We start from the raw sequence: 20,204 nt of genomic DNA, 5'->3' as shown, positions 1-20,204 counted from the left end.
CTCCAAGCACCAAAAACAGGCTTATTCTTGAAGATATTTCTAAAGCAGAAGCCTCTGTTCATCCATGTTCAGGGAAGTTAGAGAAGTGGATCATGCCAGATTCTGCCCTGTGCCTGGCCCTGGCCCTATCCCACAGCAGTGGCCCCAGTAAGTGACTGTGCTCAGCCTTGGCCTTCCCACTCTGAAATGGGTCAGCACCTTGCAAAGACTTTAAGATGTGATGGGAAGTACTTCCCAGGCCCTAAGTGGACCATCTCCCACGGGGCCTGGCTGGGGCAGGGCTGATGAGATGACCTTCCCAAGAGTTCCTTGGTGCTGGACACAATGTCATCTTCATCTCAGTAGTGAGGCAACCAGTCACCACTCCATTCCTGAGTTTTTGAGAGCTTAAATATTTGGAGCTAGAATTGGCCCAGGGCCCAGAGACTTTCCATCCCTGTGGGATGAGTTCCACTCTTTCCTGAAGCAGAGTGCTGGATGAGGTGAGCCATCCTAAGAACGGCAGGCCCTGGGCTGCCATACCTGAGGAGGATGGATGTTTACTGGATAGTGTCCTGGTTTAACTGGGGCCCCACATAGAACCCTCCTCACCTTCCCAGACAGCCAGTTTGGTTGGACCTGGTCCACACATGGATGTACATGTGCACATGTGAGAGGTACAGGCACCACTGCCCAGCATCCTACAATCACATGGCACAGGTATGAGGGCTAATCAAGCTCTTGCCTCCAGTGCTGCCCCACCAGGACTAAACTCAATTGCCTGACTCCAGGGAGAAGAGGTAACCACAACAGTAGAGAACAGGCCAGACACAGGAAATAGGGCCCAGCTGGTGCTTGGGTACAGCCCACTAGGCCAAAGATGGCAAGATAAAACATTTAATAATGAGGAGCAAAGGGCAGAAAGGTGCACACAAGGCAGGCAGGCAGGCTGGGAGCAGGGCATGCCGCCTTCAGGGGTTCTCCAGAGAAGTGTCCATGGAAAATGCTGGAGCCTAGCCCAGGGCTGCAGCACATCTGCACAAGGGCTCAGCAGAACTGCAGGAAAGCAATGAGGTGCCCAGCTGTGGCCCACATGGGTACAGCAGGGCAGGTTCACAAAGTCCCCCATCCCTGAGGCTCCTGGGACATTGGATGGGCACAGCAGTTCCTGGTTCATATCATAGACCTCACATGGACTAAGCCACCCCCACCTCCAGAGAACAGGGCTGTAGGTGCATCATGGGCCCACCTACCTTCCAACGGTTCCCACACTCATTGCAGACAACAAAGGTGGTCATGGGCTCATCAGAGCTGCGAGTCTGCACCTGTGGGGCAGGTGGCTGAGCCTAGGGAATACCCAGGAGTATCCCCTGACTTGTAGTGCTGGCCTTGCAGCCCCTGGGCCCATAGGTGATTTAATTTGAGGCTGCCCAGAAACCCCAGCTTTTCAAAGCTCGCCCCTGTGTGTATGCCCAATGCCTCATGCCAAAGAACTCAGAATAGCTAGGAGCAGGAGGGTGAGGGGATCAGAAGGGAACCCAGTAGCCATGGCCACCTTCTGGAAGGCAAGGCCAGTCCTGATGGGCAGTGGGAGCTAGGCTATCTCTGCACAAACCCAGGTCCTGGTAGCTAAGGAGGGAGATGGCAGTTTCCATTGCCTCTTGAGCAGTTTTACCAGACCACCTCAATCCACTCCCCTCTTTCCAAGCCCCCAACATCTCTTGGGGTCTTCACAGTCTCTCCAGAGCACCTCAGCATTCATCTCCACAGCAAGGTCTGAAGGTCCTGCAGTCATTGCTGGCATACCTCCTTCCTATCACCACCAACACACACTCTCCTGTCCCTCCATGCTGGGCAAAGCCAGGCCACAGAGCCCTAGCATACCAAAACAAATGGGACCTACCACCCAAGATGCTGCTTAATGGGGCCCAGGGTCCCTGGAAGCTCAGGGAGAAACCCAGGTTTGGACTTTAGCCCTGACAGTGTCAAAGTATAAGGGCAGACCCTGAACCCAGAAAAGGTGGGAACAGGCATGGGCTCAAAGGAGAGTGAGTGCCCTGAGGACACAGGCCCTTAGGGGTGCAGTGGCTCTCACCTGTGTATATGTGCAGTTCTTCTTTCTGCACTTGCCACAAGTGAATAGGTCTGTCTGCGTGCCACCTGTGCGGGCCATCTGGTGCTCACGGATGGCTTCCTTCGTCATGGCCTTGCGGATCTCCTTCAGCTCATCACTGGCCATCTCCTGGGGTGAGGGGCCAAGTGCTCAGCCTACAGCTCCACAGAAGCAGCCCCCAGCTCCCCAGTGGAGCTCACCTCCGATGTCATCACAGCAATCTGCTGGGGTGTTATGACACCACACAGCACATTCCGCCGGAGGTCAGGGTTCTTGACATCCTTCAGGTTGGAGATACGGCTCCGCACACGGTTCTTGTACTTCATGTCTGTGTTTCCCACATCCCGGAAGATGCGTGTAGGTGTTTAAGGATCCATCTGAGGCCACTGCGCTCCACCCATCCTGCTGGGGGCCGTGTGGAGGATGCTCTGCCTAGCCATGGGAAGTCAAGTCTACCCACCCAGGCCCAGTGGGGAGTTGAGGGGCTGCAGCAACTGTGTCTTCCCTCAGACCCACCAGCAAACAGAATCAGCCCCTCACCTGTGCCCTTGCCCTCCTGGGATAAAGCCATCCGATGACCCAGGAAAAGGTAGGAGATCACCCAGAGAGGACACTGAACAGCCCACCAGTGGTATCCAGCAGCCACCAGAAGGAGTCAGCCCAGTGGCCTACAGACCACCAGATGTCCTCAGGCCCATAAGCCCTACATAAAGGATATACTCCTCGATCTGAGCCGACAGATGCTCACAATCCGCACCGACAGCCACGTGATCCTCTGCAAGAGGGAGCCCTCACTAGCCGTCCCCATTGGCCTTTTCACCTGCCACCCCTCTGCTTACACGGCACGTTGGCAGCTAGAGGGGGCATTCACCTTTGGAGGACACCGCCCAAGATCCAGGCACTCCAGTAACCCCAGCCTCCTCCCAGGGTCGTAACAACAGGTTAAGGGCCACCCATCTGGAAGCACGCCTCTGCAACAGGCCAGAGGGCCCCCACCCTATAAATGTGGGAGTGTCAGGAGCCAGGGCCTGCCAGGCACTCACGGTCCACTCGCAGGGCAGCCGTCAGCATTTCACGGCACTTGTTACGCACAGCATCACAGGTAACGGGCACCGGGGGAAACGTGGTGATCCTCGGTGTGCACAGTGTCCTGGGCAGTTCTGGCCTCTTGCGGCTAAAGACACAAGGTCCCTTAGGCTCAAGGCTGTCCCCAGAAAAGCGAATGTCAGGGCACCATCCCCACCTCCAAAGCCTGTTCAATTCACCCTAACAGACTCTGGCAAGGTGGGTGACTTCGCCCGTCTTCAGTCCAGCCCAGCATGTTGTGTAATCTGCCCTGCTGGCCAGAAGACGGCTGTGAGGTTCCCTGTGGGTCACAGCTCACTCCCTAAATGGAACAGGGTGCCAGATCCTTCCCCAGCAGTGTCTGGGCAGCTCCCCTGTGGTGAGAATGGCTAAAAAATTCTTGCCATCACTGGGGCATCTGGTCTCCAAGAGGTCCTGGAAATGGGTCATACTGTGAACACCCCTCTGGTGATGGTAGGTCAAGGACAGGCAGAGAACTATAGTTATCTGGGGTAAAGACAAGGCAAGAGTCACCCAACGTCAAGTTCTGATGTCATAGATGACCTTACTTGGCACAAACAAAATAGGGCAAGGATGCCCCTCTTAGAGCTGGGACCTACATGGGACTACCCAATGACCAGGCTACATTCACTGGGCCCTTTCCCTATATCCCCTATGGAAATCAGTAAGGCAGGTAGCTCCCTGAAGCAAAATCAATGTGCAGTTCTGCAGATAAGCTCAGACTGTACCATTATCCCAACAGTTCAGAGTTCAGCTAGTCCTGGCCCAGGCCTAGCCTTCTGCCACTGCTACAGCAAAGCAGCACCTCAATCAACAGCCTATCACCAGCAGGGCCCCCAATCTCTATGGCAACAGGGCCTAACCTGGTCGTGGTGGTCATGAAAGCAGAGAGAGCAACAGGGCCCCCTCTTTGGTTCAGGATGGGATTTGTGGGAGGCCAGTGAAAATCACACACAGGATGGGGGCTGTTTCCTACAGGCCACTCCAGATTCACAGCAGCTCCCTGCTAAGGAGTGTCAAGGGTCTCACTGATAAGTGGGCAGAAACACCCGCCCATCTCAGATGGTTGTGGAGAAGATTCAGCTGCTGAACACAGCATCCAGCATGAGGATGACCAAGCATCTGCATAGAGAGACTCCCTGGAGAAAGCCCTCCCTCAGGGAATACCCAGGACATTGACATAAGCACCCTTTTGCTACTAAGGAAACAAGCAGGAAGGTGTGCACCTGCCTTCAAGTGTTCTACCTGGGATCCATGGCCTCTGAGGCATCCTTTGAGGACGATGTGGGTAGAGGTGTGCCCCGCCCTCGATCTCTGGTTTTAGCATCAGAAGCATCTGCCATTGACAGAAAAGAGGACAGACTGGTCAGAAGCAGGCAAGCAGGGGACTGGTCACCATCAAGGCCCAGCCTCAGCCAGACCCATCTGCCCAGACCTCTACCCACCTCCAGCCCAGCCAAATAAGGTACCAGGAGGCCACCAGGCCTTCCTGACAGGGGCCTCTCTGTCCCCCGTAAGCCCACCAACTTCCCCAGGACCCTCATCTCACATCCTTATTTAAGCAGACCACTGTGGGGCCTCTGAAAGGTCCATCCTGGCCAGCAACCAAGCTTATGCCCCACATGGCTCCTCCTGAGCCCAGCCTTAGGCAGAGCCTAGCCCAGGGCCTGTACTGGAGACGAGGACATGCTTGTGCCACTTACATCCTGATGGCCATTGACTAGAGAAAGGGACCAGCCCTGTGGCTGTCTCACAAGGTATAGACAGAGCCCAAGTGAAACTGAAACCCTCCCAGGGTCCAGAGGTAGAGCTGCCTCCCTAATCCACAGGGGCATCTCTGCAGCTCAGTCATTCATTGTCCACAAGAGCTAGCTTATATCCACCCTTCCCTGGGTGGTGGCCCCAGCTCCTCCCCCCTCATCTGGAAATACTCCCTAGAGTGTCCTGGCCTTGCCCTTCTCCTCTGGTGACCTCCACAGCATGATCTCCTTCTTTTAGGGCTCCTGGATGCCCTCAACACTGGTCAGTCCAGATCCTGCCCTCAGCTCTTCTTCTCTAGTTCTATATGGAACCCTTTCCCCAACACAAACCCTTGTCCAAACAGTCATGCCTCCCAGGCTAGCCCGCCTCACAGTCACAGATGGCACTCACTGATCCATTTCCCAGCCCTGAGCTAAGTGCTTCCTGGTCCAGTTTTGTCATATCCCATTCCCAGGTGGCTCAGCTCAGGGCAGCACAGCCCATGGTCTATGCTGTGTGGACAGAAAGAGGCCAGCCCTTCTTGCATGCTCCCTGCCCCAGCACAGCCCTCACAGTCTGACCCGCACCCAGGAGCTTCTTCCAGGACTTGATGAGGGACTTGGCCAGTGCAATGACCTCTTCGTCCGAGCTCTGCTTCCGCAGGGCGTTGACAGACATCCCAACACGGGTGGACTGCAAGGCAAGCAGCCTAGGTTGGGAGGTGGTGGGGACCCACCCCAGGGGTCAGAATCCTCTTAGCAAACCCTTGACTCCAACAGGGCAGGGGGGTTGGGGACCAACTGAGGAAAGACAGATGCCTCTCCCAATGGCTACTATCCCATTTGGAACTCAGGACAGGGTCAGTTATCCTCAGACATCCTCTCCCCACCTCACTAAACACCAGAGAAAGGCAGGAACCCTCTCCTCAGAACAGTTTGTGCCAACCAAGGCCAGATAAGGGCAGGGAGCCCTGCTAAATGCCCTTGACACTGCTGTCCCCAGAGCTATCGCAGGCTGGGGCAGGCAGAGCCTACCTGGAGCAGATGCAGTGTAACAGGCATGGCCTTCAGCTCCCGCAGCAGGTCCATGGCACCCTCCTGGAAGGAGAAGGGACCTTCATAAAAGACTTTAGAACTCAATGGATAACCCTACGTTCTTCTGCCACCAGGGGGACACAAGACAGTGACAATTTACAGATCAGAAGAAAGCCACAATTCCCCCACCTTGAGATGCCCAGAGCTCTGTGCACATGTTCTTGCACCACAGCAGGAGCCCTTACTGCCCCCACCCTGGACAAGAGTGAAAGGGAAGCAGCTCTGCAGACTGTGAGGGAAGGGCAAGTGGCTTCCCAACCTGCATCCCTGGAAATCACCTCCCTGACTTCATGGTAACATCAAGTCACTGATGAAACCACTAGAGAGGAAATGCTAAAGCTCCTCCCCAGCAGTAAGGGCCACACCCAAATAGTCCAAGTTCACTATCCCCTGTTCATCCACTCCCAGGTGGAAAGACACCTTCCCCCTGCCAAAGTGCCCCCCCCCACCTTAGGGAGATGCTAACCAAGGAAGATCCAAACTCTCAGTTAGCCACAGCCAGCACTTGGCAGCCCCATGGCTCCACTCCTCATGTATTCCACCAAGCCAGACACCACCCATGTCCTAGACACTGAAAGTGTCTCCCTCCTCAGCATCACCGCCCCCACCAAGCTCTTCCTTTCCTCAGAGTCTGCACGAGTCCTACAGCCAGGGTTACCTCCACAGCAAGCAGACTCCTCAGTGTTCCTCAAAAGTGCCAAGCAGCCCAGGACTCTTGCTCCTAAAGCTGCTGTGCCTCAACATCCCTCTGAAGCACATCAACAGGGCTCATAACTTTCCAGAGCTTTGTTCAAATAACTCCTCATTCTTACAACTGAGACCATCTCATGCAACAACCCCCACACACACACCCTTGTTTAGCTGCCCTTCACAGGCAGCATCACTTTGTCCTGATGTATATTCATGTGTGTGTCTTGAGGGGGCAGAGATGACCCACCCAGCTACTCAAATGCCCTGCAATAGAAGTAGTGGGATGGGATGGGCCTGCCCGCCAAAGTGTGTGACTTCTTTGCTCAGGCTGCAGCCCCTCTCACAGCCCCACAAAGACAGGTCCTGCTCCTCTAGCTGTGCACAGATGAACCCTTAGGTGATCTCTTGATGAGATATGGTCCCCAGAACCAAGTATACTCTCCCTGCAATAGCCCTGCACACCCAACAAGGATGGACCCCAAACACACCCCCAACTGGGAGAAGCCTCTGGGGTGCTGCAACCACCAAGGGAGCCTCTGAGGGATCTCCTCCCTGGGCTTCTACTCAAGCTGGGCTTCCACCAGTCCTCCAGCCCCTCAGCCCATTTTTGCCTTGTCCTGCAAGGTGTTTGTCCCTTGGGTTTGTCCCCTTAGAGAAGGGAAGCACCTGCCTCCTTTGGCCAACAGTTCATTGCTACCCCACTCTGTTGTCCAAGGAGGCCCAGGGATAATGGCAGCCATGGAGAGAAGGGTTGTTTCTCGTGTAAAGAAATGTGTGTGGGTCTGCCTCCTTCCTGATGTAGACTCCAGCCCCAAACCTTGGTCAATCCTGCTACCGCCCCCCCCACACATACACACACTGCAGGCACAGCTCTAGAGAGGGCTGCTCACGCCTCAGAAGCCCGTGACTCAGCTGCCTTCGCCGCCCTAACTGCCCCAGGAGCTGTCCCGCGGGCGGGTTGGTCGTGTTTAGTGGGACCTCCCAGCCCCCTCCCTACCCAGGCCAGGTAGGATGCTGGTACCATCCGCTAAAGATGCTGTCCTGAGAAGATGCGCGGACCGGTTGCCAAGGTCACAAGCTGGGCTGGACCTCGGAGGCCTCACACCCGGCCTCGGAGGGCGAGCCAGAGGCCAGGCCGCGGGGGCAGAACCGTTTCCTCGGATCCCAAAGCCCACAGGCTCGCCCCAAGGGTCTCCACCATCTGCCCACAATGGCTGAAACCCGGCTATGGCAGGGAGAGAATTTATTAGAGAAACCTGAATCTGTAGGGTGGGGAGAGACGGAAAAGAAAACGGCCAGGCCCGGAACGCCTCTGGCCGCCTGAGGGGCGACAAGGACAGCGGGACGGGGGGCGGGTCTCCACCCATGCGGCGTCCAGTCCACAGCGGCGGTCCCAGGACAAGGTGGAGGGCGGGCACAGGGCGGGGGTCTCGGCCAGGGTGGGGTCTCGTCCGGCCCGCGGCTGGGCTCGACCGGATCTCGGCGGGGCGGGGACCCCGGGGTCCTGGCGGCCCGCGCCCCTCACCGCGCTCTTCCTGGTCACCATCTTGTCCAGCCTCCGGGCGATCCGCGCAATCTCCTCCTCCTTGCCCATCATCGCCTCAGGACCAGCGCCCTTCGCCCGCTCCGGCGCCCAGGCCGGCGCGACCCCAGCCCCTGGCGCCGCTGCCGCCGCCGCCGCAGCCGTGGAGATCCTTGGCCCAAACCCCCGCCCCGCGGCCGCGCACTGCATCCTGGGATGCGGAATCCTAGTTCCGCAGGCCACAACTCCCAGACGCCCTCACGGCCCACGGCCTCCTGGGAAAGGTAGTCCCAACAGGTCGGCCGCCGAAAGACACGCCCCACAACCTCCACTGGAAGGACAAGTAGGAGACCGGAGGCTGGGCTCCGGGCGGACTCGGACCGGGGTGGGAGGGACCGCAGGGCGGTAACCCCGGCGCGAGCTCCGCTCACCCGAGCTGCCCTCCTTGGCCGCCCACCGAGGCGCCTTCGTGCGTCGGCTCCAGCGGTTCCCACTCTCGTGCCCGGACCCTCAGCCCTGCCACCCCGCGGTCTTCTGCGCGTGCGAGCCAAGTTTTTGGTGGTTGATGCCTCTGCGCAGAGGTTTCCTCTCCAAGATGCTGGGCACACGGAATGGTGTGAGGGGCAGGAGCAGGATGTGAGGCCTGCACGGGCCGTGACTGGGCTGAGGAAGGCGCCGCGCGCTCAGGACAGGCTGCATGAGCAAGGACCCTGCCTCGAAGTAGGGTACAAATCCCAGGCTTTGTTCGTTGCCCTGGGCCTCAGTCTCTCCACCTGTGAAGAGTGGAGAGTCCACCTCCTAGCGCGGCTGTCAGCAGATTCACAGCACTGTGAATCCCAGGATTCACAGTGGTCCTCAGGAAGGGCCCGACTGCACTCAGCCAGAGGGGCGTGCATCCCAGGGAGGTAAACAGGTACGGGGCCAAGGTCCTCACCAAGGCCTCCCACCTGCTCAGTGCTGCAGATGCAGGGTGGTGTGCCTGGAAGGGACACAATTTTGGGGCAGGGGGCAAGCCAAGGGGCTGTTGCCTGAAACGTTGTTGAGCCCAGTCACTGAAATTCAGGCCAAGGAACCATGAGCCCAGGTGACAGGTGGGATGTCCAGATGACCTGGACTGACTATGCCATGGACTGTCAGTGTCATTAGATAGGATTTTCCCAAGAACCAATGTGCAAACGGAAACATAGTCATAAGATTCATCTTTGTCATAAGAAAAAGTATGGAATTAGTTGCAGGAGCAAAGCTTTTTTCCAAGACAGAGGCCTAATGATAGGTGAACATCCATCCACACCCACTCTCTCACCCCTCCCACACCCACCCTCATGCCTCAGTTTCCATGAGCCATATCCCTGAGCAAGCCATGGTGCCATAATCCTGTGTTTGAGCATGAATAAAGGCTCTGAGAGTCCAACCACACCACAGGCACCAATGAAGCCTGGGGCCACACAACATCCTTCTACTTTGCTCTTTTTTTTTTTTTCCAGTGCTGGCATTTGAACTCAGGGCCTCATGCTTGTTAGGCAAGTGCTCTTAGCACTTGAGCCACTCTGACAGTCTTTTTTTGTGATGGGGTTTTTTTTGTTTTTTGTTTTTTGTTTTTTTGAAATAGGGTCTCATGAATTACTTGCCCTGGGCTGGCTTTGAACTGTGAGCCTCCTGATCTCTGCCTCCTGAGTAGCTAGAATTACAGACCTGAGCCACATGTGCCCACCTTCAACTATACTCTTGATGATTGACAACTGACCTCACCAAGGAGCTGACCAGGGTCTACAGAACCCCTCTGAGCTGCCCCAGCCCTGTGACTGGCCCCAGTGATATGAGAAGCCCCAGCCTGTAGGTGGCAGGAGTGAGCCACAGACCTGCCCTTGCTTGACTGTCCAACTAGGGATAGCTAGTAGGGAGGGACTCCCTACTAGGGAGGTCCAGTAGATTTTCAGCAGGGGCTTCCCTACTCACCACAACCTTACAGTAGCCTGGGTGAGAATGTGGTCAGTCCTGAGGGGCCTTCACTCCAACCTCCTGGCCCTTACTCAGAGTAGTCACACCCCCACCTCAGGAACACCCCTCTGCACCTCACCAACCTTGGGAACTTCCTCTTCCACAGTGGCTCTCTAGTGCTCTCACAGCTGTATCAAGGGGGTAACAGCATCTGAACCATGGATTTTCCAGGGCCTTCACCCCAACAGGGCATTGACCCCCCAGACCCTATCCTGCCCTTCAGAAGGTGAAGGGGAGAGACACTTACCTGCCAATACTAAAGACTTGAAGCCTCGACAATGTTGTGCTAGGTGGAGGAGAAGGTTCCTAAGAGCCTCACCTTTGCACCACTGGGGCCCCTTTATGGTTCACCCCACCAGAAGCCCTGCTCCTTCCCCCAATTTGCCTTAGAGGTTCTTCCCTCTCCTGCAGGGGTCTTACACTCTCAGGAGCCTTAGGTGGGCAATATGGCCCTGCCCTGGTGAATCTGAGGGGGAGACACACCAGCTTGGAGATCTGAAAAGGTGGACATGGCCCTAACAGGGTATGGGAAGACACCCCAGGGTCTGCCCCACCAGGCCAGCTGCACCTTTGGCCCATAGCCTGCTCCTCCCCCATCCACAGTCCAGGAAACAGCGGAAACTCAGGCCATTTATTTTTCTATTTGTGTCCCCCGCCTCCTGCCTACCCAGAGAGGGCTATGACCCCAGTGGCAGCCTCCACGCTTCCCCTCTGGCCAAGAGAGGGCAGCTGTGGGAAGGCTCACACTGCCAAACTCACACGGAGCCCCCTTGTTTCCTGTCACCATTGAGTAGGGGGCATTCTGAGCCCCAGAGGGCCCTGCTCTTGCCATGCCAGGGCAACCCTTCCTTTGCACCTGGTTTATTAAACAATCCAGACCATCATTGGGTCTGTAGTTCTCCACTACAGGGCTCTGTGGAGGTATAACCCTAGCCATTCCCACCTAGGCCTCCCTTAGATGTGGACTTCTTCAGTCAGGCAGGGCAGTGACCAGGGACAGAAGTGCCTATGTAAGGACAGAGTGGAGGCTGGGTTCACTACTGCTGGCTCTGCTGGTCCAGCTGCTGGTCCTCAGTCTCCCAGTCTGCAAAATGGGAAGAGCCACAGGCTCAGGGCAGCATCTCCAGGAAAGTCCCCAGCCAGCCCACAGCCTGGCAGGGGCCCAACTCACTACTCCAGAGACAGCTCTGGGGAGGCACAAGGCACCCCCAGAGGCCGGTGTGGTGTGGCCCTGGCCTGCTGCAGGCTCACTCTAACAATGCACTTCCCCCACACAATTCCCAGAAATGCCGCCCTTTTGCCCTGCCAGCCCGCCAGCCTGGCGGCCACTCCACCCTCCTTCCCCCCCAGGGGCCACAGGCAGCCACAGGGTCAGGGGCAATGGGTGAAGCATGGAGGTCTGACTCAGAGGGCAGCAAACCCATAGAGCCCTAAGGCAGCCTGCCTGCCTGCCCTCCTGCAGAGCCCAGCATGGGCCCAGGGCAGCCATAGCCAGGCCCCTGCAGGCTGTGGGAAGCCAAATCAGAGCACAGCCTCTCAAAACTCACCCTCCTCTCAAAACGCTCCAAGAGCCTGGGCTCCAGTGGCTACTCAGGAGGCGGAGATCAGGAGGATTGAGATTCGAAGCCAGCCCAGGCACATAGTTCTTGAGATCTTATCTCGAAAAAAAAAACATCACAAAACTTCAAGTCCCAGTACCCCTTGTCACTCAGGCCTGTTCTCCTGGTGCACCCCTGCCCTTCCACAAACCTGCTCACTTCCCTTCCCAGGGGCTTTTCACATCTACCCTTCTGTGTAGCACATTCCTGTGGCTCCTTCACATATCCTTCAGGTGGGGCTCAAAAGCCACCTCAGGAAAAGTCAGGCTGTGAGCACCCTGACACAGTCCCTCCCCATAGCTGGTACCCCAAATTTGGGCTTGTGTTTATTTGTTGATTTTCTGTCTCTCCACACCAGAATGCAAGCTTCCTACAGCAGGGACTTGGAGCTGTTTGTTCTCTGCTGAATTCCTACCTCCTAGAACTCCAGCAGGGGCTTAATACCAAATGAATGGATGGATGCATGGTTTCTGTCTCTGAGCAAAGAAAGTAGATGGCTCCTGAGAATACACACCTGCCCCTAGCCCAGCTGGCAGGCCCAGCTGGTTTCCCATCAAGACTACTTGTCACCAAAACCAGAACAAGCAGCAAAAAAGCAGCACACAGCTTTAGCCTTCCTGCCTGAGCACCCTACTGGCTGTTGGGCAGGTGACCACCTGAGAGTATTTGTTCTCTCTGGTCCTGGCCTCCCTCTCTCCCCAGTTCCTAGTCTGGTAGGGAAGGAGAGAGCCAGGAAAGCCCAGGGCAGAACTGTCTGGGTAGATACAGCCCTCCAGGGGACCCAAGTATGCCCACCACACAGCCCAAGGTGCAGAGCCCACCTGTGTTTCTACAGAGCCAAAGGGACCAGGGCGCACAGGAATACAGATCCAGGGACACCTATGGACCCAGGTCATTCACACAAAGGCTAGCCATCCTCCGTAATGAGGGGTGGAGTCAGGGGTGGGGCCAACGGAACTCGGAGAAGAGCTTGAGCCAGCAGGGTCTGGGGCAACTGGACAGAATGTCTGGCGCCTGCTCAGCTCGGCTGGCCCTGGGCTCCCTCAGGGGGAGAGGCCAGCTTTCCTTCCTGAGCTGCTGTTTCCTGGCCCCACCCTGCTGTTGCCTCGGAAACCCAGAGCTGCCCAGCTCCCCAGCCTGGTTCCCATGGAGCCCCCATGGAGCAGCGTTGCTGGGGAGGCCCACACAGCATGCAGCAACACTGGAGGACACACACGGACACATACGGCCATGCAGCCACCCCAGGAGCAGAACACTCCAAAGGGCTGCACAACAGTCCCAGGGCTCCACATCTCAGCTCTCAACCAGTGACCTTAAAAATGGGCACAGTCTGCAATAACACCTTGGTCACCCACTTGCCTAATACCCCTGAATTTGGGAACAGACTTTAAAACATCTTCCAACCCCTGGTGCACCCATAGAAGCCATTCCATTGCATTTGATATGTCCCCAACCGTCCACAGAACTTGGATCTGCCATCACCCACAATGACACTGTAGTCAATAGGCTGCATTTGACGTTCCCATCCCCACAGTCTCCTGCCCCTTCTTAGTCCTGGTGGCCCAAGAGCACCCAGGGCAGATGAGAGCCAATCCCACACAACACCTTAGACAAAAACCCCTTAGACTTAGGACAGCCCTTGCTAGCACTGCTGGGGACTGATCCCAGAAGACAAGCCCCCTGCACAACCCCCATCCCTCCACCAGGCCAATACCCACAAGCACACTGACACCCCCTCCAGTGTCCACACCAACACCCAGCTCTGCATGGGATTCTCGGGTCCACATGACCGTATCGAACTGTGCCCATGAACTTTATCCTGCCCAGCTCCAACACTTGAAAGCACTTCTTCTCACTCACATCTATTCACATCCTCTCACACATGCTCCTGGGAGAGTATGGCTGCTCCTGCCCACCCCACCTACCCTTTCCCAGAAGCAAGACAGGCAGCATTTTAGAAGCCCATTGCTCCCCAGTAGGTACTGAGAGCAAGAATGCACAGTGCCAGAGGGCCCACTGCCCCTATGCCAGGGTTCAGTCCATCTGAACCAGACCTGTCACTGGCTGAGAGCCATACATGCCCACCAAGTTTTAAAACACACACCCCCAACCCCTCAGAGAGAAGTCAAGGATGATTCCAGTCTCGTATTCCCCCAGCGCTAGCCTCCAGCCAGCACTGGAGCTGAGAGAGGCAGGAGGGAGGTAGGATCTGAACTGGGCAGCTGGCTCCAAAGCCAAGGCCCCAACAGACCAGTGTCCTCCTCCACCTGAGCCACATTGGCCTCAGACAGAGACCCCACCCTCCCCTTTGAGAGTGGGAGGGTTCAGACCCTGCAGGGCTGTATAATTGGTCCCAGACTTACTGCTCTTACAGCCGCCCAGGCTGGCTGGTGGGAGCCTGGGAGGTCTATGCCCAGGCAGTGCCTGGGAGGTCCTGCCACCCTCAGCCAGAACTGAGCCAAGCCAAGCCCCCACCAGAGCCACCAAGGGTTGCTACCCAGCATCCTTTTCAGGCCTCACCCAGAGGAGGCCAGGAGTCCAGTCCAGGCTGAGGGAGGGAGGTAGGTGGAGGGCTGGAGAGTGTTCACTTAATACTCAGGCCAGCCCCAAACTTGCAGAAAAATGTTGCACCTCCACTCTACCTCTCTGGGGGCTGGAGCTGCAGACATAACAGGTAGGCAGCAGCTTATCTGGGCCTGGTCAGGTTGAAGTAGAGTTCTGGAGGCAGAGGAATGCCCCTAGACTCATGAAAAGGGACCATAGCTCTGTGGCCAAAGTAGTCTTGGGGTCCCTCCCTTGGGTGGTAAGGGCCATACTTTCCTGAGCAGGACTCTCTTGAGCCTTGAGTCTCCATCTCCTCATGAGAAAGTCCAGCTTGTCTGGATCCCAAGACTCTAGGCAGCCTCCAGCATTAGGGTCCACCTCGACCGATACCCAAGCAGATGGACAGACAGGCACACATGCAGACCACACACAGACAAGCAGACACTCACTTTGGATGTTCCTCCCCCAGCACAGCTGGCCACACCCACACCAGCTCTTATACAACCCTGAGGAGTCCCTCTAGCCCTGCAGCTCCAGGGTCAGGGCCACCCCACTGGCTGACTGTAGTTACCTCCCCCACTGTCATCCCATGTTGGAGGGTGGGTGAGGACTGCAATCCTCACCAGGACTGCCATCCTCACCCCTGACTATAGAGGGAAGAGAGCACCCATCAGGCTCCCTCCCAGCCTTGTTCACAGGACATGACAGCTGGACACCTGAACTCCACAGCTAACCAAGAGGAAGGGTCATTGGCTGGCGTCAGGGGAGGTGGCTGCTGGAGGGCATGGGGGAGCAATGAGGTAATGCCTGACACAGGCAGCCACTATGTTCAGAGCACTGGGATGACTCTGGGCTCTCAGGGGCTACAAAGTGTCAGGCCACCAGGAACTCCAATATGGGGGACCTGCTGCAAAGGACCCTAGAGGCCCCATTCTGGAGGCCCAGTGACCATCACCTCAGATCAGCCATGGTCCAGGCTAAAGTCAGGCCCTGATAACCCCAGAATTGTATTCATAAGGCTGTAAGGTAGAGGTAGCCCCTACCAAGTTGGGGAAAATCAGGGCAGCTCTAGTCCTGTATGGTTTTGTTTTGTTTTGTTTTGTAGTTTGCGGCGATGGGGAATGAACCCAGAGCCTCCTACATGCTAGGCAAATGCTCATAACCCTGGTCCCCAGCTCTGATCCTCCCACTGTTCCCTATGACCTACTATCCCCCCAGCTCCCACTCCATCTACCCACCTACACTCAGACCTGGCCAAAGTGAACTGGCACCACTGGCAGTTTACCTAGGTGTCCATATCATTGCCTGCCTCTTGAGAAAAGCCAGAGACCCCACCTCCAGGTGCCCCAGCTTTCCCAACATACCAGCCCTGCTGTGTATTGGTGCATCAGGTGCAGGGCCAATGATGTACCTGGGATCTGGAGGCCAGCTAGTAAACCAAGCTCTTTACCACCAAACCCTACATGGCAGGATGTCAGGTGGGGATATGGAGACAGCTGGACACCCAACAGCCCTTAGACTAAGGGTGGGGGCTCTGGTCTCTCCCCATGACAGGAGTACTGGGGGACAGCTCAGGAAAGTCACTGAGTGCTGCAGGACCCACAAGGGACATGCCCCATTCCTAAGGATGAGCTCTATGTGGTCCAGATAGCCACCAGACATCACACAGACCTAGGGTCACTGACATCTATGGCCTCAAACCGTGGAGCTCTCAACAGGGTGGGATATCCTGCCACAGTAGTGAGGGTTGTAGAGCTTCCAGGATGGGATGGGAGTCCTTACCCACTCACATGGTTGCCAAGGATACTAAGCCTTCCTCATAGAACCACACTTGGTAGGGAGAAGGGGACATAATCTATGGGGAGATGGAGCCCAGACCTCTTCCTAATGGGGCGCAATGGACACAAAAAATTAAGGAGGCTGGGGGTTTCTGGAGCTTTCCCACCCCGCAGGCTTGACAGTCTGTGGGAGGGGCCATTAGGAAAGACCCAGTGTTCCCTCGTCTCTCTCCGTGGCAATGTGACTTCACCTAGACAGGGGAACCAGTTACAGAAGCCTCTACACAGCAGACTCTGGGAGAAAGAGAGGGGGGCTGCGGACTCCAGACTCCCTTTTCCTGTGGTTCCTTTCCAGGCTCTACCTTGCCCTGGTGTAGGTTTGGGAGTTGGGGAGGAGAGGCCCACCTTCTCCGTTAACTATAGGTACAGGATTAGGAGGAGGCCTTGAAAGTCCCCAATGCTGAGTTCTGCATGCATAAACATCCCCCCCCAATACAATCTTCTTTCCCAAGGTACACCACGAAGGAAGGCGGCCTCCCAAGAACTTGGTGCTAAAATAAGTCAGCCTTCGCCAACGAAACCTCATGGCCCTGCCCCCTCCTTCAGTTACTGCCTGGGGGACTGACTCCGTGGGTGGGGCGGCAGCGCGGCTCTGAAAGCCTGAGAGCCCAGTAGGACCCCTCCTTCTGAGCCCCAGCCCTCACCAGCAGCCCCTCTCCCACTCAGGGGTCTCTCCTTCAGAGACGGTGCGGGGGGCTTTGCGCCGGGGAGGCCTCCGCGGGATCCGGCCGGGCCAAAGAAGAAAGGGAGCCCCGGGGGAGGGGGTGGCCCAGGCCCGCCCCGCCCCGCCCCGCCCGCCCCGCAGCCGATTGGCCCCGCGCCCCTATATCTAAGCTCCCGCCGGGCGCGAAGACATCGTGTCCACACCTCCACCAGCTCGTCGCAGGCCAGCTCTCCGCGCCCGGTCCCGCAGTGCTCACCACCGTCCTTGCGCTCCCGCGCCGCGTTCCGCCCAGGCCGCGCCCAGCTGGAATGCAGAGATCGCCGCCCGGCTACGGCGCACAGGACGACCCGCCCGCCCGCCGCGACTGTGCATGGGCCCCGGGATCCGGGGCCGCCGCTGAGCCGCGCGGCCTCCCCGCCGCCCCCACCGCGCCCGTCGCGCCCGTCGCGCCCGCTTCGCCAACCAGCCAGCCGTGCAGCCCGCCTCGCAGCCCCGAGTCGGGGCGCTATGGCCTCAGCCCGTCCGGCCGTGGGGAACGCCAGACGGCCGACGAGTCGCGCATCCGGCGGCCCATGAACGCTTTCATGGTGTGGGCGAAGGACGAGCGCAAGCGGCTGGCGCAGCAGAACCCGGACCTGCATAATGCGGTGCTGAGCAAAATGCTGGGTGAGCTGCAGGGAGGGTAGGGAAAGGGCGTGAGAGGGGAGGGGGTCGGCCTCTGGTGGAGGGTCCCGGGTCTGGGGCCTGGCAGAGGGGACCGTGCCACACCCTAGCCGCGCGCGCGCCCAGAGCGCATGCAGGATCGTGTGGGTCATGTGCCCGACGACGGTGCACTGACCGGTGCGGTGTCCCACAGGCAAAGCGTGGAAGGAGCTGAACGCGGCAGAGAAGCGGCCCTTCGTGGAGGAGGCCGAACGGCTGCGTGTGCAGCACTTGCGCGACCACCCCAACTACAAGTACCGGCCCCGCCGAAAAAAGCAGGCGCGCAAGGCCCGGCGGCTGGAGCCTGGGCTCCTGCTCCCGGGCCTGGCGCCGCCCCCACCGCCTCCCGAATCCTTCCAAGCCGCTGCGTCCAGCTCCGCCCGAGCCTTCCGCGAGCTGCCCCAGCTGGGCGCGGAGTTCGACGGCCTGGGGCTACCCACTCCCGAGCGCTCGCCGCTGGACGGCCTGGAGTCCGGAGAGGCCGCCTTCTTCCCGCCGCCTGTGCCGCCCGAGGACTGCGCTCTGAGGGCTTTCCGTGCGACCTACGCCCCCGAGTTGGCCCGGGACCCAGGCGGCTGCTACGGAGCGCCCCTGGCCGAGGCGCTCAGGACCGCGCCGCCCACCGCGCCGCTCGCCGGCATCTACTACGGCGCCCTGGGCGCTCCGGGCCCATACCCCACCCCACTGTCGCCGCCGCCCGAGGCCCCGCCACTGGACGGCGCCGAACCGCTGGGACCCACAGACGACCTTTGGGCCGACGTGGACCTCATCGAGTTCGACCAGTACCTCAACTGCAGCCGGACTCGGACGGACGCCACCCCGCTCCCATACCATGTGGCACTGGCCAAACTGGGCCCCCGCACTATGTCCTGTCCAGAGGAGAGCAGCCTCATCTCGGCGCTGTCGGATGCCAGCAGCGCGGTCTACTACAGCGCCTGCATCTCTGGCTAAGCTGCTGCTGCACCAGCTCTCAGCGCTTCCTCACGCCGTGCGGCTGCCCGCTCCCTCGCGCAGATGTATGTTTAGGCTATGCAACAGCGACGCTAACGGCATGTGGGTCCCACCTCCCGGCCACCGTCCCAGTTCTGGGGACCCTGCTGCTGGCTCCCACGTGGGGCTAGGAAACCCAGGCCTAGGACCTGCTGGCTGGCCCTGCCAGGGTTAAGTTGTTGAAGCACCTAATCCTTTTCTTGCAGTGTATTTTCTAGAACCAGATTGTATTTTTTACTTTGCCTTTTTTATATACATAATACAATATATTTAATTTTTAATTAAACTTTTTCTTTTAAAGGGTTTCAGTGATCACCAGCATCCATGTAGCAAGGGCTTTTTAAATACAAGGAATAAACAATGTTTGCTGTAAAGGAGGGGCCAGGAGCTGGATCCTCTGGGCAGGGGGCCACAATAAAGTGCCTGGGCCTTTCCTTCCTCTGCACACTGTGTCTGTGGTTGTTCCGGCCCAGAGCCCTGGGCACTTTCCTCCTCGCAAGGGATCCTGACTCCACTTGAGCCCCACTTCTGTTCTCCTTCCTTCCAACTGATGCCCCTGACAGCATCACCCCACCCTCCCAGCCTGCATTCCTCTCCTGTCCCTTACCTGTTTTAACTCAAGGTTGGTGAGTCTCACACATTAGCAGCCGCCACCCCCACCCCCTGTGCCTTACAAAACTTCCTACAAGCCCTGGGACTGCCTAAGGCAGTGACCTTCACCTGGCTAGGCCCACAGCACTGATACTTCTGTGCAGACAGCATTTGGAAGCCCCATCAGGTGTTCTTACCCCAATTTTCTGAGGTGCCACACCTGCTCTGCTCCCCAGGGTGACTTATCTGACCTCCTGCACTGAGACAGAAGGTCAATCAATGACCAAGGAAGAGGGGCCCAGGCCCCCAACTCTGGAATCCCATCATACTATCCCTGCCTGAGCTCCTCTCAGCAGCATTGGATTCATCTTCACCTCGTTGGTCCTCCCTAGCCCTTTTCAAAACTCATGTGCTCAGGGAAGTTGGAACAATCACACCCCTGGAAAGTATGCACACATACTTCCCAGGTTTAGCAGATCTCCAGAGCCAAGAGGAGAGTCTTGTGTCCATTTCCTAGGAGAGGAGGGTCTATTGTACCCGCACCCTCCACAGCATACCCTGGGCAATCTAGCTGGTCCCGAAAGCTTGCTAACAGCTGTATCCTATGTGGGGTGTAAGTACACAGCCTCAGGGTCTGGGTGTGAGATGCCCAGCTAGATGGACAGCAAGCCTGGGACTGAATATGCACGTGTTCGTGTGTCCGTGTATAGGGAGCCAGCTGCCCCAGAATATGTGGGAGGATCACAGGCAAGTGGCGCTGTCTTACAGGTGTACTGCCTCAGTAGGTGGCATCTCTATTAACCAGCATGAGCCTCATTCAATGGCAGGGTGGGGGAAGCCACACCTGGGTCCATCTCCCCATAAGCAGCAGAGCACAGAGAACAGAGACAAACAGAGAAAGAAGCTCCAAGCAGAAGTAGGAGACAGGCTGGGCCTGTCCTGCTGCCTGAACTCGCCTGTGCTCATGTGCCTGTCTGCTTGGGCTGGGGCATCTTCCCACAAATTCTCACCCCAGTCACACCCTTAGATACACCCAGAAGTGCTGAACAGACAGC

The 20,204-nt window shown here is 57.6% G+C and overlaps 2 protein-coding genes across 8 annotated transcripts; one reads left to right on the top strand and one right to left on the bottom strand.

The window, feature by feature from the left end:
* Positions 1–849: 849 nt before the first annotated feature.
* Positions 850–17,825, bottom strand: Tcea2 (transcription elongation factor A2). Of its 7 annotated transcripts, none has more exons than XM_074075198.1 (10): positions 17,705–17,825; positions 5,953–6,015; positions 5,506–5,611; positions 4,424–4,514; positions 3,136–3,266; positions 2,811–2,867; positions 2,293–2,447; positions 2,075–2,221; positions 1,233–1,325; positions 850–1,035 (listed from the first exon to the last, which is right to left on the bottom strand). In XM_074075198.1, the coding sequence occupies exons 2-10, from the start codon at positions 6,004–6,006 to the stop codon at positions 1,027–1,029; spliced, it is 843 nt and encodes a 280-aa protein (XP_073931299.1). In that variant the 5' UTR covers positions 6,007–6,015; positions 17,705–17,825; the 3' UTR covers positions 850–1,026. The 7 variants fall into 7 exon arrangements, with proteins under 7 accessions (XP_073931299.1, XP_073931294.1, XP_073931295.1 ...); XM_074075193.1 differs by lacking the exon at positions 17,705–17,825 and adding an exon at positions 17,070–17,090; XM_074075194.1 differs by lacking the exon at positions 17,705–17,825 and adding an exon at positions 17,070–17,088 and having other exon boundaries at positions 1,233–1,304.
* On the top strand, positions 17,051–19,170 carry Sox18 (SRY-box transcription factor 18). The gene is made up of 2 exons (XM_020161013.2): positions 17,051–17,532; positions 17,723–19,170. The coding sequence occupies exons 1-2, from the start codon at positions 17,175–17,177 to the stop codon at positions 18,517–18,519; spliced, it is 1,155 nt and encodes a 384-aa protein (XP_020016602.1). The 5' UTR covers positions 17,051–17,174; the 3' UTR covers positions 18,520–19,170.
* The last annotated feature ends 1,034 nt before the right edge of the window (positions 19,171–20,204 follow it).

This window comes from Castor canadensis, chromosome 5 (assembly GCF_047511655.1).
Source record: "Castor canadensis chromosome 5, mCasCan1.hap1v2, whole genome shotgun sequence".
Lineage (NCBI taxonomy): Eukaryota > Metazoa > Chordata > Mammalia > Rodentia > Castoridae > Castor > Castor canadensis.
This window is presented reverse-complemented; position numbering and strand designations above follow the sequence as displayed.

Coding starts and splice junctions, on each gene's coding strand:
- Sox18 (XM_020161013.2), top strand. CDS start 17,175: ATGCAGAGATCGCCGCCCGGCTACGGCGCACAGGACGACCCGCCCGCC. Junction 17,533..17,722: donor GGTGCTGAGCAAAATGCTGG/GTGAGCTGCAGG, acceptor GGTGTCCCACAG/GCAAAGCGTGGAAGGAGCTG.
- Tcea2 (XM_074075196.1), bottom strand. CDS start 8,069: ATGGGTGGAGACCCGCCCCCCGTCCCGCTGTCCTTGTCGCCCCTCAGG. Junction 6,016..7,958: donor TCCCCACCCTACAGATTCAG/GTTTCTCTAATA, acceptor TTCTCCTTCCAG/GAGGGTGCCATGGACCTGCT. Junction 4,515..5,505: donor GTCCTGGAAGAAGCTCCTGG/GTGCGGGTCAGA, acceptor TGTCAATGGCAG/ATGCTTCTGATGCTAAAACC.